Source organism: Sceloporus occidentalis, unplaced genomic scaffold (assembly GCF_023333645.1).
Source record: "Sceloporus occidentalis isolate IW3139 unplaced genomic scaffold, rSceOcc1.0.p SCAF_29, whole genome shotgun sequence".
Lineage (NCBI taxonomy): Eukaryota > Metazoa > Chordata > Lepidosauria > Squamata > Phrynosomatidae > Sceloporus > Sceloporus occidentalis.
The window spans coordinates 10,717,691-10,733,973 of NW_028317009.1; the positions used below are offsets into that span (position 1 = coordinate 10,717,691).

General features: G+C 42.6%; 2 protein-coding genes across 2 annotated transcripts; one reads left to right on the plus strand and one right to left on the minus strand.

The window, feature by feature from the left end:
* The first annotated feature begins 965 nt into the window (after window positions 1–965).
* LOC149299325 (origin recognition complex subunit 6-like) lies at window positions 966–3,884 on the plus strand. The gene is made up of 7 exons (XM_089486344.1): window positions 966–1,030; window positions 1,487–1,616; window positions 1,805–1,968; window positions 2,468–2,557; window positions 3,132–3,244; window positions 3,454–3,528; window positions 3,757–3,884. The coding sequence occupies exons 1-7, from the start codon at window positions 966–968 to the stop codon at window positions 3,882–3,884; spliced, it is 765 nt and encodes a 254-aa protein (XP_089342470.1).
* Window positions 3,885–6,540: 2,656 nt separating this feature from the next.
* LOC149299326 (myosin light chain kinase 3-like) lies at window positions 6,541–15,540 on the minus strand. Its single transcript, XM_089486345.1, has 13 exons — window positions 15,010–15,540; window positions 12,573–12,663; window positions 12,215–12,472; window positions 11,236–11,415; window positions 10,622–10,727; window positions 9,347–9,440; window positions 8,812–8,921; window positions 8,165–8,306; window positions 7,974–8,044; window positions 7,751–7,879; window positions 7,324–7,476; window positions 6,989–7,121; window positions 6,541–6,612 (listed from the first exon to the last, which is right to left on the minus strand). Exons 1-13 carry the CDS (start codon window positions 15,538–15,540, stop codon window positions 6,541–6,543), a joined length of 2,070 nt encoding a protein of 689 aa, XP_089342471.1.
* Between the last annotated feature and the right edge of the window lie 743 nt (window positions 15,541–16,283).

Genomic DNA, 16,283 nt, shown 5'->3' on the forward strand with positions numbered 1-16,283 from the left:
TTACCCAAAGCGGCTGGAAAACACGGCGGCAGGGGACACACATCTGGCCAGCAGGGTTTGCCTGGGCATGCGTAACGACGCATCCTGCCAGCTTGGTGTTAGGGCAGGGCGCATGCATGGCTGGCTGGCAGGCATATTCCGCTAACCCTCCCCTATGCAGCACCGCAGTGGGAAAATGTAACTAAAATCGGTTCAGATTTTACTTGTTAGACATTGTAAGTTTGGTGCGCCCTTATTCAGAGCAGCCACGCTGGCTAATGGCCTTTCACTTAGCCCGTTAAAGTGTCTGTGTAACAATAAAAAGGAAAATGTGGCTGCTGGGCAGCAAGGGCTCTATCTGCTTCATTATTAACACCAGCGAGTCGATCAGCGATAAATCAGACCCCGACAGCATGCAAAAAAGCTGTAAAGCAACAGTTTTGCGTAGAATTTGGGTAAGTAACATCAGACTCCCACCAAATGGCTTGTGCATCTTTCCATCTTTGCAGCTCCTGATGAGCCCACCAGTGACCTGGGGCCCCTAAGCAGTTATCTATACCGCTGAACTAAAAACTGCCCATATGTCCCTCAATAAAATCAATAAATGATATTGCGACATGCTGTAATGCGCATTCAGGCTTATTGAAAGAATGCACAGCGCTGCGGAATATAATGGTGCTTTATAGATCAATAAATACAATTGTGACATGATGCAGTGTGTATTCAATAACTATTATGACACAAGAGCTGACACTTATCTGCTAATGCAGCAGCTGTCACTGAATTTAAACCACAGCACGATCTGTAGCTAAGGGAGATAAGGGAACTCTGCAGGACGTCACCGAAGCATGACGTCATTTTTGTGCGCATCGGGTTCTATCCCCACCCTTTTGGAACGTGGCTTTTTATTGGCTGAAGTTTGCCCAATCGGCTCTTGCTCTCTCAGTTTGCCGCGAAAGTTTCCGACCAGCAGCAAGTTACCAGTTATGGAGTCCGAGGCGCTGAGAAGACTGGCTTCTAAAGTGGGGGTGACCTCCAGCCGGGTCATAGGGTATGTTCGGGGGCCGCAGCGTGTGGGGGTCTGCTTGGTCTCCGGTGTTCCTCTGTATACACGGGGGAGAGCCCTGCAGCGTGGAACGTCTGCCTCCATGTAATCGGGTTATTAAAATCCCCCCCAGTCTCTGCTCCCCATTCAGGCAGCAAATCACCCCGGATGTCCCCATTTGGCTTCCATACTGTGTATAGTATGTGTATTGGGTGTAGTGCCCTCACCTGCCCCTCAGTGCACGGAGGTAACTTGCATGTGAGGGTTTTATTAGGTATATTGCATTCACTTGCCCCCTCAGTGCACGGAGGTAACTTGCATGTGAGGGTTTTATTAGGTATATTGCCCTCACCTGCCCCTCAGTGCACGGAGGTAACTTGCCTGTGAGGGTTTTTTGCCCTAATGTCCCAGTGCTGAGGCAGTGATGCTTTGGGTCAGTTAATGATGGCATTTATCTTTTAGAAAAGCTGAAGAGTATCTGCGCCTGTCCCAGCTGAAGTGTTCAGGACTGTCGGCACGTGCTACAGCCACCAGTAACGCCGTGATGTGTCTCCAGATTGCAGCAACGTCATTCAATCACCCCTTAGACAAAGTAAGCGATGACATCTGGTGCCCCGTTGCACGCATGCACCGGAATAATTCTGCACTGAGTGTACCTTCTTTTCATCTGCAAGCCGGAAGGCTGTCGGCACCAACAAAGTTTATCAGACCTAGTTCTTCAAAATTTCATTTGGTAGGAGTATTTTGGATTTTCATGTAGTAACTGCCTTCGTTCCTTAGGATTACTTGGTCACCTTGTCAGGCCTAAACAAGAAGACGTATCAAAGTTGTCTGAAGACGTTTGAGTGCCTGCTAGGTGTGGATTCAAAGTTGGGTCTCCGAGACCTTGCCGTTCAGCATGGGTGCATGGAAGCCATCAACGCTGCGTCCAAAATATTGAGCAGGTTGTGTTCTTCGCTAAAATGCTATTTCGCAGCCATGAGATTTCTAAGGTGTTTTGGGAAGTTTATTTAGGATGTTCAGCTTTTCCATTGTGAAAGGTGTTTGGAAGCTGTTAAAGAATCTGTTGGAGTGGACGTTCGAATTTAAGGTTTAGCGATAACGTCCATTAAGGCTTTGGAATATTGGCTTAATAAGCATTGGCTCTGATGCCAAGGAAATGGCTTGCTACAGCAGTCCATATTATGTGTAGTATTGATTCGTATTTTTTAACCAGGAAGGATACTTGTATTGAGTTTTCTCGGTTTCGAATAAATTCTGGGTTCAAATATGAAGTGGAATATAATCTGCCCTTATTACAGATGTGTTCTGTAATGATGTATATTGGGAGAGATCTCTTAAGACTTTATAGGCACTGCATTGTCCTGCATTCTATCATTGAGTGCAATATTCTTGCACTCAACACCTCTCTGTCGGAGCATCATTACTCCCTTTACCTTCTAGGTACGAATCCAGCCTTCCTCAGGCTCAGCTGGCAGACCTGGATTTATCCAAACCTCTGTTTATCACGGCTGCCCTGTACTCTGCATGCAGGTGAGCAAATCCATTAAGTGACATATTTCCATGTGCCAGTAGTACAGCGGAGGCTCAACCCCAGTTATCCAAGATATGATTCCCTCCATGGGTGGAATGAGGCAGTTCAAAACTAGGAAGGACAACTGGATTATTAAAAAAATAAATCAAAGAACCTGCGGATGAAAGTAGGAGAAATCTCAGCCAATTGTCCATCTTCAAACACTGGAAGAGTGGCCATCAGAACATAGACTAATAATCACTAACTCTGTAACCCAGGCCGTAAGGGTTCATTATAATGAAACGTCCATTGGGATGTTTGTTAGAAAACATGGAAGAATATAAATTAAGCCAGAATGAGTAGAAAATAGAGAAGAGCATGCGAAACTTCGCTCCAGGAGAACCGTGTCTGCCTGCCATGTAGTGTTTCACGTGTGTCACCCTGACACCTGGATAGGTGGAGACGGGAGATTCAGCAGGAATTCACTCTGAATAATATTTAGATGTTCTTCTTTACTCTGTTTTACTGGCACCAAAACCATCGTTATTAAATAAAATCTACTTTATAGTAATTATAAATTATAATCCGTTTTAGGTGCCTTAAGATGAAAGTTGAGAAGAATAAGTTACTTACTGCATCGGGAGTGAAGAAAGGGATATTTGACCGTCTTTGTGTTCAACTGGAAAAGATTGGTCTTCAAATTTGTCGTAAGTCTACCTTGTCCTAAAAGCTGTTGAAAGATTCCAGATAGGTTTTTTTTTTTTTCCTCTTCTTCTGCATTCTGTTTTAAGATTGGGCTAAACCTTTAACTTCTATTTGTTCCGACTGGCATTCTTGCGCATGCATCTAATAGCAACTTGTGGCACGCCTATTGGAGCTATAGGATGAACCCTAAATTTCTTTCCCCTTAATGCAGAGGAAAGTACGCCAGTGACACAGCAGCCACGTAAGAAGCAGAAGACACTACTGGAATCCTTAGAACAGGTGGCAGGTAAGAGGGTATCATTTAGAAGACTTTTACTCGTTCATGGAGCTTTATCTTGGTGAGTAGTTTCCGCCAGAAGATGTCCTTGGAGCTCCGCTACCTTCAAATGCAAGTTTCTTTAGCACTTTTATTGAGTTGAAACGTTTTCTACCCGAGGGTCATGATGTGATTGAAGTAAAACCCTGCTTTACAGTTTATTCTAATAAAATGAAACTAATCTCCTTGTGATAGCAGACGAAGATGAAGGCGAGGTTCCTTGTAAGCAGGCACGCAGCGACACCGACAAAGAAAGAGACTACGAGGAGTGGAAGAGGAGAATATTGGAGAATGCGGCCAAAGCCGCCACCAATGACACAAGTTGACCTGTTTCATTATCGGATGCTTCTAATGTGAATGTTGGCCATGTTCCAAACAGGAGCTACTATTCTTTTAAAAAAAAATGTCCTTGAGAAGATTTTATGGTGGTAAATGTACTGGACAGGCGAGATGTGTCCACACAGGGGCTACTTCTTCATGATACTATTAAGCGTGGCAGATCCCCAGAAGCTTTTATAACAAGTCAGTAAAGATGTTGACATTTTTATTTGCGGTTTTTTTACCAACTTAACAAATAGTCTGTTTTATATTTATAGAAACAAAAAAAACATTTTGCTCTGATCTGCTTTTATCTTCCATTTTTAAATTATTTATTGTAATTTTTAGCTGTGATGCAAAAATAAACCTTTCAGTGCGGACTTTGTGCAGTGATTATTCGGTACAGATTAGTTACCTGTATCTTCTGTACCGCTTAGACTTTTGTCTTGGGTCTGTTTTATACTTTCTATAATCTGGCATCGGGCCTTGAAATTACTTACTTTTTTCTGTTTTGTGATCCATTTAGTTAAGCGGTAACTGCCTGCATAGACTATTCTTCATTAAGACATTTTTATTTTTTTTTACGATTCCACCCAAATAACAGAAGAATAACAAATTATTTCCATATTTACATCAACCCGTAACCATGGTGAATTAGGGAACCGAGCGGATGCGTATAAGTAGCGTTTTCTGTACCCTTTCGCATCGAGCATATTTCATCTAGGTTTAAGAGTTCAAGCATTGCTGTTTACCAGCGGGCTGTACGAGTCCGCATTGATTCCTGGAAATAAATACCTAAGCTCGCTGTTTCTGCCGCATGCTGGCAGTTTTTGGGAAAGCGCTGTTGGAAGTGCCAGAGTGTATTGGAAATGTAATTGTGTTTTGAGTAACTCTGACATGAGAAGCTCGTCTCTGTTATGTCTGAATAAGGGAAGATGTTTCAGTTGCTCTAGAAGTGCCCACGGATCAGCATCACATACACAGGCAATTTGCACCGACTGCACGTTTGGGATTGTGCCAATAGGTTCAGCGGGGTGAGAAATTGCTCGCCGCCCATTGTTATTGGACATACATGTGCCGGAGTCCTGTATGTTCTTTGCCACTAAGCCCTTTTGGGTTGTCTAAGGGTCAGCTTGGTATAAATCCCCTTCATTGTCTGCTGTGCGCTGCGTCGGGTCTGTGCAACTGCATTAGCAGATTATTACATTTCTATATATATACGTATTATATAGTCAAGCTGCCAAAGGTGCTTTTTTGAGCTTGACTTTCTTTAGCGTCCTCCAGCAGTGAAATGCCCTAAAAAAAAAAAAACACACAGATGAAATGTCTGACGACCGGTTCCAGCAGGAGACTTCAATAAACCCATTTAGAGTATTTGTGCTCTACTTTTGTGTTTAAAATAAAAATAAAAAAATCACTTGAATTATGTCCAAAACATTAAATGGGATGAGAACCATATGGAAGAGGGTAGAGGAGTGTTGTCGGAAAGCACTGGTCGTGCAGACTGTGATGGAGCGCAGGGCTGAGGCCAAATGCTTATTGTGTGTTCCATAAAGAGAGGTCGTCTTTTGTCGTTCAAAGCAGCTGATGCTTTGCAAAAAAATATATTTAGTTTTGATACAATATCGTTTAGTGGCTTAGCTGTAAAATGGTGAGCGCCCAGTGGGATCAATACAAGAATGAAAGCTAATTGAGTTCTATTATTTCCTATTATGGCTGCCTATTCCCATATACCCCGGTCGATTTGGGTTTAGGGAATACCCCAACTATCTACCATTTTTTTACCAATGTATAGCTCCAACCCTCAAGGGGTGCAAGCAGGTTACAATCCTCGTGTCTCCGAGTTCGAGCACCAGCATCGCAATTCTGATCCAACAAATTCTGTGCTTATGAATGAAATTACACTAATCCAGGAGGAAGTTGTACTCGCGTATGATACTCGCCTGATTTCTTTAACGTTCATGCGCACTCAATGAGGAAGAATCCTCACCCTGTAAACATCATCTATATGCAGACTTACGCAGTCTGGTGAGCGCTTCAAGCTTAATTATTAATGAACTGTGCAAAATGGCTTTATTAACAAGTTCTACAAACTACATATTCAGAATACATCAAGTAAAAAGACAAAACATGTACAAGTTTAGAAATGAACGAGACAATGTTTTAGCTCGAGCAATAGTATAAATGCGCAAGTAGTGAGGCTGAGTGCTTCATTTTTGGCTGCGTTTGACTTAGTGATCATGTCTATGCAGTTTACTTATGATTCAGTGAAGAGGTGGTTGTTACATGTATTGTCATCACTTTGTTCATATTAATACTTGTGGATAGCGGCCACCCCCTCATCAGCTTTCCCCACACAATACAACATTGAGACTAATCTTATATTTGCCATAGATGGTGGCGATGCTCATCTGCCATTGAATGCTGCGTGCAGAGAGCATACTCTTTAAAGGGAGCGCCCCAGCACATATGTACAGATTAACTACTCTACATAGGGACTCCTGGCCAAGCGGTGAGCCAAGTGCCAGTGGTCTGCACTCAGACCCCGGTTATGCGTTGCTGTCCGCATGATGTCCGATTCTTAGAGCAGCGTTGGCTCCCGAGGAGTCGTTCCGAGTAGCGCCAAGCCGGACATCCTGAATTAATTGAGTTGGAGGTCGGTTTCTATGAGGGTTTGAGGGAGAGAAGCTGGAACTTCCTAAGGCGGTTGGCTGCTGTCACCACGTAAAAGTGTTTCTAGGAGGAGTAAATAGAGAAACCATTATTTGCATTCGGGATGATTTCTTCAAACAAACTAAAAAATAAGATTTCTTAGTGACTTTCTACGTGTTGAATATTTCCAGGTCTTCCGCTCTGTAAAACTGTATTATGACTTGGGTAGAATTTGTGTTTCCGTGAACGGTTTATATACTGAATCTGGTTCATTTAGAAATGGAATGTAATACTGTCATTCTTCTAAATGTAGAATAAGAGGCTGTTGCTTTGGCTCTGTTTGGAAAGGAGTGATACAGATGGGGGCGGGGGGGTATCTTTTTGTTGTGTAGGGTGACCTGCACTGTTTTGTTAAATTCCTACCCCAACCATTACTGGCGGTTTAATAACCAAGACTTACTTTCCATTTCTTCTGCATTAGGTACCTCTGAAGCAACACCTGAGACTTCAGATGGACGTTGTATTTTTTGGCTTTTAAAGGCAGGCTGACCAACCATTCGTGTTTCAGGCATTGCCCGGCACTTAACCGGCAGCTGTAGGAACAGAATCCACAGACTCTCAGATCCACGGGACATTCGTCATGCATGAGTGTATCGATGTTTTGGCAAAGGGACTCTCAATACCCCCATAAAGCTTAAATAACAAGGTCCATCGATATGCGCTGATGTTGTTTCTAATAAGCCTGTGTTTTTCCCCCCATACACCTAATTTGACACATACGCTTATGACACATACCTCTTTTCTTTCAACAAAAGTCTGCTGATAAAGTCCTTGGCCTCTTCTGACACTTGCTCAAACGTCTCTGAGTCAAAGTCCCAGTTACAGTTGACGATATAATTCATCGTTTCTGCGTCGCTTTCACCCAGAAATGGGGACAAACCACTGAGTCTGTAAAGAAGGGAGCACTTAGTTACTTATGCGCGCCAGCGGGGTGTGTGAGCTACGGCGTTAATTACGGACTAGTTCCGTCCTGGGACAGAATGACGTTCATAGTAGCTCTTATCTGCCATGAAACAAATAGTATGGATCAGTGTGTCGGGTTGTAGCATACTAAATGACACCGATTAAAGGCCTTCGTCAGCTATGCTTCGACACGGGTCAATTTCAAGAAAGACTCGAATGACCGGATTTTTCTATAAATGACAGATCTGTGAGGACTTACAACATGTATGTGATAACCCCCACGCTCCACATGTCTGTTGGAAATGACACAAAATCATAATTCACAACTTCTGGGGCTAGAAATTCTGGGGTCCCAAAATTCACTCTCAGCTTCTCCCGTGGCTTGTATCTGGAAAAAAAAGAAGAGTAAGGTATTAGATTAAAGGTGGATTTATTACTTTTCATATGTCTGAAAAATAGAGGAAATGGATAAAAATCTTTACCTTCTCGCCAGCCCAAAGTCAATGATTTTGATTTGGTTGCCAGTGCGACTTACACAAAGAATATTCTCTGGCTAAAGGAGACACCGAGAAGTTTATTAGCGTTGGCATTAATCCGTACATTGCACTCTGTATCGTAATAGATATTAACATAATAAATCACATGCTCTCAGATATAATTATAAGCTACTGGCCTTCAGATCTAAATGGAGGATGTATTGCTGGTGCAGGTAGTATACTCCTTCACAGATCTGCTTGGTGAACATTATTGCATCCAGCTCGGTCAAACTGTAGTTTTCATCCGTGATGCGATCAAAGAGTTCACCGCCGTCGAGACTAAAATATAAAGAACATAAATGAATATTGGTGTTTTTTTAGCACCTGTATGCACAGAGGGACAGTAATGGACGATAAAAGGCTGTGCAAAACAATGATTTTGGAGCATCTCCCAGAGAATGAGGTCACGGGGGGAACAAATATCGCTTGAATGTTTTGAGTCCCAATGCTAAGCAGCACATTTAAGAAGACAACGGAGGTTGTCTCTGCTTTTAGGACATTTTCTCTGGATGGTGAATCACACTTATGGACGAGGAACCCCGTTTCTAAATCTACCAGAGAATCTTCTAGAAGGACATCCTGAAACCCATACTACTTCTGTGACTCGGGCTGAATAACAGTTGATCTATTCCATGTCCACTATACCTACCTAAGGATTTTCCAGAGGCATATGAATCAACATTGTCACTTTTGTGCTGGTTACACAGTATCCCACCATGCCACACATTGCATTAGATCTTGGTGTTATACGGTGACCCACGGCTGCCCCGTTGAGAGAACTTACCATTCCATTATCAAGGTCAGGTCATTCTTGCATTCAAAGGCATCATAGAGTTGGATCAGGTTCACATGATTCAAATGGTTCATGATATTAATTTCGTTTTTCACTTCATCCTGTTCAGTTAAAATATTGGGAGAGACGCTTTAGATATTCTATGATGACGTATTTATAGAAACCTGGTATTTCTAGAAGCTGATTAGTACCTTATCAACACATAACTGTTTCAGGAGCTGAAAGGCCTGATTGTGTGAGCTTTAGGAATGCGCGGATTGGACACTCACTTTATGGAGAGTTGATAAGCTGCTGTCTCTATGGCCAAGAGAAGTGCTGGGTTACTTCCCTATGTACCGGCACCGAGGAAAGTAAGGGGCCCTTATGGGGTGGCTCATTTCTATGAATGTACTCCCTTCTGCACCTTATCTTCAATGACAAACCTTGACACAGACCAGAGGTGTGTTCCGTATTTTGGGAAAGATATCCAAGTAAAAGAGAGACTGCAACATGTGGCCGTTCAGCAAAAGAGTCTCAGTGTATTTACCCTGTCTTTGGGTCCTTTCACTCTGATCATTTTCGCTGCAAGTCGAAGCCCAGATGTCTTTTCTACACATTTGTGAACTTGACCAAAGCGGCCCCTATTAACAGAAATATTGCACACAAGTGTTAAAACACATCCTCCCATTCCAAATAGAACAAAGCTAAATATAGATGAAATAGCAGAAGCAAGTTTACTTTGCCTACTTCCAAACTTTATCTCAAGGGAGTCAATGCGAATGAGATTCCCTAAGACCACTGGGCAGACTGGCTCTTCCCTGTTGCCCCACGAGAGATGCTTTGGAAATGTTTCCTAAACCAACGTTCTTATCACTGAGTAAAAATAGCCTGTAATAATCTGTAGGTGAACTCTATAGGCCAGTGACTGTCTCTTTTTCTCAGTTAGTCCAGCATTATCCTGGGTCTCGCCTCCAGCTGTTCCAGTAAGGCAAACGGGATCTTATATCCCACGATATGCTTCCCAGTCATGCCCAATATCTGGGATTCCATGTAACTATCCCTTAGCACTGAAAGGCATTGCCATTTGTACAATAGATCACATTTTGCTCTCCTGTCAAGGGAATTGCATGTTCTGTGTGCTCTGTTGTCTTTGGACTATATCACAATACAAAGGTACAGGGGGCATTAATAGATTCCCCCTCCATCTTCATAGCAAGGCATCATGGATCAATGAAGCAGGGAGTTTGCGAGCGACTGCAAGTGTAAGGTTTTTTTGCACAAACCCCAATAATCAAACAACTGTCTACGTCTCCCGTGTACTTATTTCACCCAGGACTGTCTCTGCCATCAGGATAGATAAATATTTTGTGCTGTAATGTGTTTTGCTGGAGATCTTTGGATGACATTTAGAAATCCTCCTACGCAGACTAAGTGTAGGTGTTATTCAACAGTATGTTATTTTTTTAATTAAATATGTATCTGGAGATTTAAAAACATCTTTTCTACACCCATTTTTATGACAGCTCAATAATATCATGCTTTATTCTAACTAGTTGTTTTCATTTGAGTGTGCACGCTTTATTCTGTGCTTGGGTAGGTGTGGGTGTGTGTGTGTCAGTCTGGAGGCAGCGCGTTGACACCAATATGTTTGGGTCATGGGGAATAAAAAGGCACCAGTGCTTGGAACCCTAAATTTCTCAGCGGGGCAAATAATGTTGAATTAAATAAAGTGTAATGGAATACTGACTGTTTGGCGAGACGGTGACCTATGGGCCCTGCCTCGGTTGAATATCTGTCTCCGAACCCCATTCCGTACACTTACCCTCCTAAGACCTCAAGCTGGCACACGGTGTAACATGATGACAAGATGGCTTGCTTGATCGTCACTATCCGGTGGTTGAATGGTGCAGGCGGCGGAGGACAGTCATCTAAATGAAGATAACAATCTCAGGTACAATCAAAATATATTCGTAGGAATAACTAGAATAGGTTATTGATCAGTTGGTATGGATATTGACATCTTGGAGACTTAGAAATAACTGGAGATACAACTAATACAGCCAAACCCTCTCAGAATGTAGTCTGTGTTTTTTATTTTGCCTCTATGTGCCTGTAGGGGCTAGGTTGTAATCATTTTATTCATTTTCCTATTGCAAGAAAATAAATCAGAGACACGGCCCATGTAATCGTATGCCCATTGCCACTAAAATGCAGGGGATATTGTGATTTTCGCTGCACCTGCTGCATTTTACTGACCTGTAAGCCTTCGAAAGTATGTTTCATGATGTTTGGACTGAATTTCAATGGTTAATGGACCTTAAAATATATGAAGTTTGGCAGAAGTATTCCCTGTGCCGGCTTGTTAGCAGGGGCATCTTTTGGTAAGGGAAGGAATACATTGCCCGGTAACACCATATGATCATATTTCTCACCCACCGATGACGTGTAAGGAGGGCGTCTCTGGCTGTGCGGATGGATCAGCCGTTCCTGTAGATCCATGTGGCTGATCCGTGGCTAATTCCTCGTTCAGTGACTCTCCTTTCTGAGGTTTTGCCCCATCTTTTGCACTGCGCTGTGCACTCGGTACCTCGCCTTTCTCCGGGTCTCCGGCTTGGTCTGTTATGGGAGTCACCAGACTCTTGGAAGACTTTTTGTTTTTGTTGCAGGATGCCTTAGGTTTCCCAGCTTTTTGTAAAGGTTGTTTTTCCTCACTTATAACATTGTCTGTTCTCTGAACCCCTGGTTTGGGTTTAACCTTGTCCTGTAATTGTCCCTGTTCTGACACCGTGCAACCGTGAGTGTTCCTCTTCTGGTTCTCCTCACCTACTTCAGATGTTTTGAATTTCCTTGCACAAGAGCCTTCCCTGCAAAGAGCATACGTATGTACGTGATTAATACATAATATACAGAATATTTACCTCTCCTGTATCTCTATAAGCCATAGAAATCTATGCAGACCATGTGGACACTCACATTCAACAGATCATTCTGAGAAGAGAGGCATAACTATGTTATTCATGATGAGATATGCCTTTGGACAGAAAATAGAATTTCACCATGCGAATGTATAAACTTTCACAAAACAGATGACACTTACACAACTTCAATCTAATTTAGTTTCGCATTGACCCAAGCACAGCTAATTAAAGGCCATAAAGCAGATTCTATCACAGGCCACAGCAAGTCATATAGCGCCATGTTTTCTCATGGTTATTAAATGTAAGGGTGCATGGATGAAGCGCCCTAGGTTAGTGCCTTGCCTGGGGCATCATGGATGAACTTAAAAGGCCAAATTAGATCCTGTACCTGGCAGGCTGCTCCAAACAGACTGACTCATTTGTTGCAGGCGATGCTGAGGGGATGGGGCATTGAATGTGAGAGCTGCTGTTTTCCTCATGGTTTCCTGCCTGCTTACAGTGTTCTTCCTGCCGGCTGCCGTGGTCTATGCCGTGGCTGGAGACTGGCTGCTGATACAGGACTGGTGGATTGTTGCTGGCAGCTTTCTCTCCAGATCCTTCTGCTGCCGCATTTTTCCCACGCACTGCACATCCATGTTTGGATTCTTCCTGGACTTGTCCTGGGCCTGTGAACTGCAGTTTAGTTTGAGAACCCCCTCTCAGGGCTGTCTTCTGGTTTAAACCCTTGTCTCCTAATGCACTGGTTGTTTTGGAGTCTTTAAAACAAACATATACAACAAAATTAGCAAAAACAAATATTTCACCAAACAGCCCATATTTGTGACCATGCGGAAGTCGTGCGCCATGAACTTGTACCTCCATCTGGGCTCTTGACGTCAACCTTCACCCCTCTGCTGCCGAATGCATTCTGCGTTTTAGCTTCTTTCTCTTCAGAATTGTCCTTAGCCTTTGGGGAAAGAAAGACGTATGACAAGCCAATCCTTGAAACCTAGCACAAGGCCCATGTTTAAAGTACCTTTTACCCTTGTGTTTTAGAAAGCCTTCCTCAGTCATCTGAAGCTGAAAGCACCATTCCATTTCACTGCAAATGTCTTATATCTCTGCCAGGCTTTTGTTCAAAGAGACAATTCCTGGCCTAGAATACCTGCTTGCCTTTCAGATATAGTCATATTGTGGTTATTGCTATGACTTATCATTTAGTGATCTGTCGCTGCTATATAGTCAGTGTTAAACTGGCTTCTGCATGTCATGACCATGAATGGTGTTTCTGCATTCACTACAGACCTAGAAGACCCCATAAAGGTCCCCACAATCTTCTGTGAAACATTCCTCATCTGTTTACCACAGAGATAACACAACCCGGATTATAAATTCATCAAACATCAGAACACTGGCAAAGAGATGTGACGGAGATGGAAAAGTAGTTTCACATCCATCCGAGCAAGTCTTCCACCTTACTCATGTATCTCCCGCTGTGTTCTACTGCTTTAGAGAAGGAAGGTTACATAACGTTCCTCTAGACCCTGATCACCAAGGGGCATCTACTTTAAATCAACATTGGCTGGCTTTTCTTGCTGCTAAATGATGAATATTTAGCAGGCGTACATCAGACACTGAATTTAGAAGAGCTCCCAAGTGCCATCCAAACATTGCAGGAACAAAGTGGGAGCTGCCATTTCACTAGAGCTCCAGGATACTTTTTATCGAGAGGGAACAGCTGAACCTGATGAGGAGCACCTCAATAATGAAATCTGCTGAGGTTACAGCAGTCCTTTCATATGATAACTCTTTTTCAAGAAGAAGAACTTTAAACTCATCTCACTGGCTTCCTGCTGCGCTTGGGAGCCTTGATCTCAGACAAAGTAATATCTGTGCTTCCGAAGCGAGATTTATACTTCTGAAGAACGTCCCTTTAAACAACGTATTTAAGTGCAGTAAAGCACGCTTTATAGAGCGTGATACAAAAGGAGGAGGGCTCCAAGTTGGCAATTATGTCTCTGCTGTTGATGTCCCAAGTCAAAACCCTAACTATTTGAGTTCCAGAACTGAGAGTGTTTCTCTCCCTCTTCAGTACACAGTGTACTGTGTGTCTGAACATCTGAAATAAAGTCCGAGATATTTGTTGTTGATCAGAAAAAAGAACATTTTGTTGTTCTCTGTACTTTGATCGATATGAATAGCATTATTTAGGACCCATCGATGTGATATGAGAGCTGGAATGTCTTAAGTTGTGTATCAGCTGTCAATTTCCATCCAGCTTCTGCTGCTGAGTGTTAGCAAATCAAGTGCTTATAATACTAAGCGTGTTTTTCTTCATGTGCCCCAAAGTTTCCAAATTAAGCAGGTTTTGAAATTCCCATTGAACCCAACAGAATTAGCCCACGGGGTACACAAACTGCAGGATGATAAACACTTGTCCAAAATAGCTCCAGCACTAAAGAGTGTCTGTTCAATTAGAACTGGGATCAGTTCTTTGTATCCTAATTTAGTCCACATCAGCTCGCATACGGCCTGTATCAGGGGAGACAGCAAGTCATTAATGGGTGTGGAGGAGATCATGGAGAGATGGGATGGACACTTACAAGCAACGCAGGAAGCTTAAGGTAGACAGGAACTGGGATAAAAAACAATCAAAAGACTAACTCGTAGAACTGGAATGCTAAAGACAAAGAAGATGGGGTAAATCTGTGAACAAGGGGTTCTATGGAGTTTAAGTCACTAATGTGTATAGCCATCAACATCACAATATGTATGTATAAATATATGCAAGATGTGAGAAGAGAAACCCATCGCACACATTTCTCAATTATTCATACAAACCGGATTTGGAAATTCTGACGCCAAAACCAGGTTGTTGTGTAATATACGACAAAGCAACCAGGTCCCCAAATTTGACCTGACCTTTCAGATATCTGCTGCGCATGCCCAGTAATTGATCTCATTAACAGTGGCTAATTCCTTACCCTTTTTTTGTTGCCAGAGGGCCACAAAGTTCTGTTGTTTTTTTTTCATGAGCCTGATGGGTCAGTGAATATGTTTTGGGAACACAGAAAGGCAATGGAAATCCCATTTGGCTTTTGGAATCAGTAAGCCTGGATCTAGAAGCTCTAACCTTACCTGCAATCAGCATGGTAACGTTAGCTCATATGACCTTTGTTACTATCTGAGTATCTGACATATTTAGTAACGTTAATTATGGAACAATGAACGATAAAGAAGTATAGGAATCAGGGACATCATTTTACAGTCATAAACATAAATAAGGCAATTTTGGGACTAAATAAGAACCAACCTCCACTTCCGTCTCCTTTCTCCAGGGCACTGCACCCTTTAGAATGAAATCCAGGATTTTAGAGTTTCTCAGTGTGTTTCCCACAAATTCCACCACTTTGTCCATTGTGGAGACCATTTTTTCTAGGCTGTCCAGTTTCTCCCGGTGAATCACAGAATTCTCGTGAATTCTTTTGAGTAGTTGAACCAGCTCCGAGCTGGTGTCATTTTCTCTCACCTCCTTGCTCTTATCCTTGAGATCCACTTGGATTTCAGGCACATTTGGGTGAACTGACCCATGAAATACTGATAATTTGTCAATTCCCCTTTCCACAAAATCTATGCCATGGTACACAGTCTCCAGTTTTCCCATTACATCTTCTTGGAAATGTAATAGCTTGTCCACTTTCTCATTGAGAAGGTTCAGCTTCTTCTCCATGCTGTTGACAGGAGCCGGGGATTTGCTGACCAGGCTCCCGGGCCCCTTAGTCGACTCCAATTTGCTTTCGTAGATTTTGGCCAAACAGGATGCTATTGAGTCTTGTTTACTCATTTTCTTCTGCTTGTAAATCGAGTTGGTCCAACGTAATGCATATAATCCCCAACCTAATTCTGCGCCTATATAGAGGTTTTATGGCAGTGACTCAGTCCATGACTGGCCAAGCATCGCATTACATATGTGCAAACAGAATTAACGCACGCTATCAGCATGTTCATTGTGAGCCTCCTTAACCACTGACTAAACTTGGCATTGAACTTTTTTTGGGGGTCCTTTGACGTCACACGGACATTTTACATTCCTTCCTGAGTGGCTGATGATGGACAAGCATGTTAAGAATTGACAATGGCAGTTACTGATATGCCAAGAAGACTCAGAGAAATCTTTGTGGCAATCTAACTAAAATCAAACAAAAAAAAAAACCCAAACATGCGATAGATATTTATGATACAAACTGGCAAAAAAAAGCAACTAAAAACAAGAGAATGCCATTAAGAGGCAGAACAACACATGCTTCAAATGAAAGGCTGTCAGCTCGCCTGCCACTTCTGGATAAAAATAGATGACAATGACAAGGGTACGAAGCCACAAAGGTATCTGGCACAGGGCGTCTTTTGTAAACCGAGACGTCCGTCTGCCTTTGCACTCGCTGTAAAGTCACTCGAACAAGAAATCAAATTCATTTGTTTTAACGTTCAACAAATAATTTATATTGAAAGGCGCCCATTAGAGGTTATTATTGATATGTTCCCAGAGTTAATTTAATTGCTAATTAATTGGAATTGGAGATGTTATCG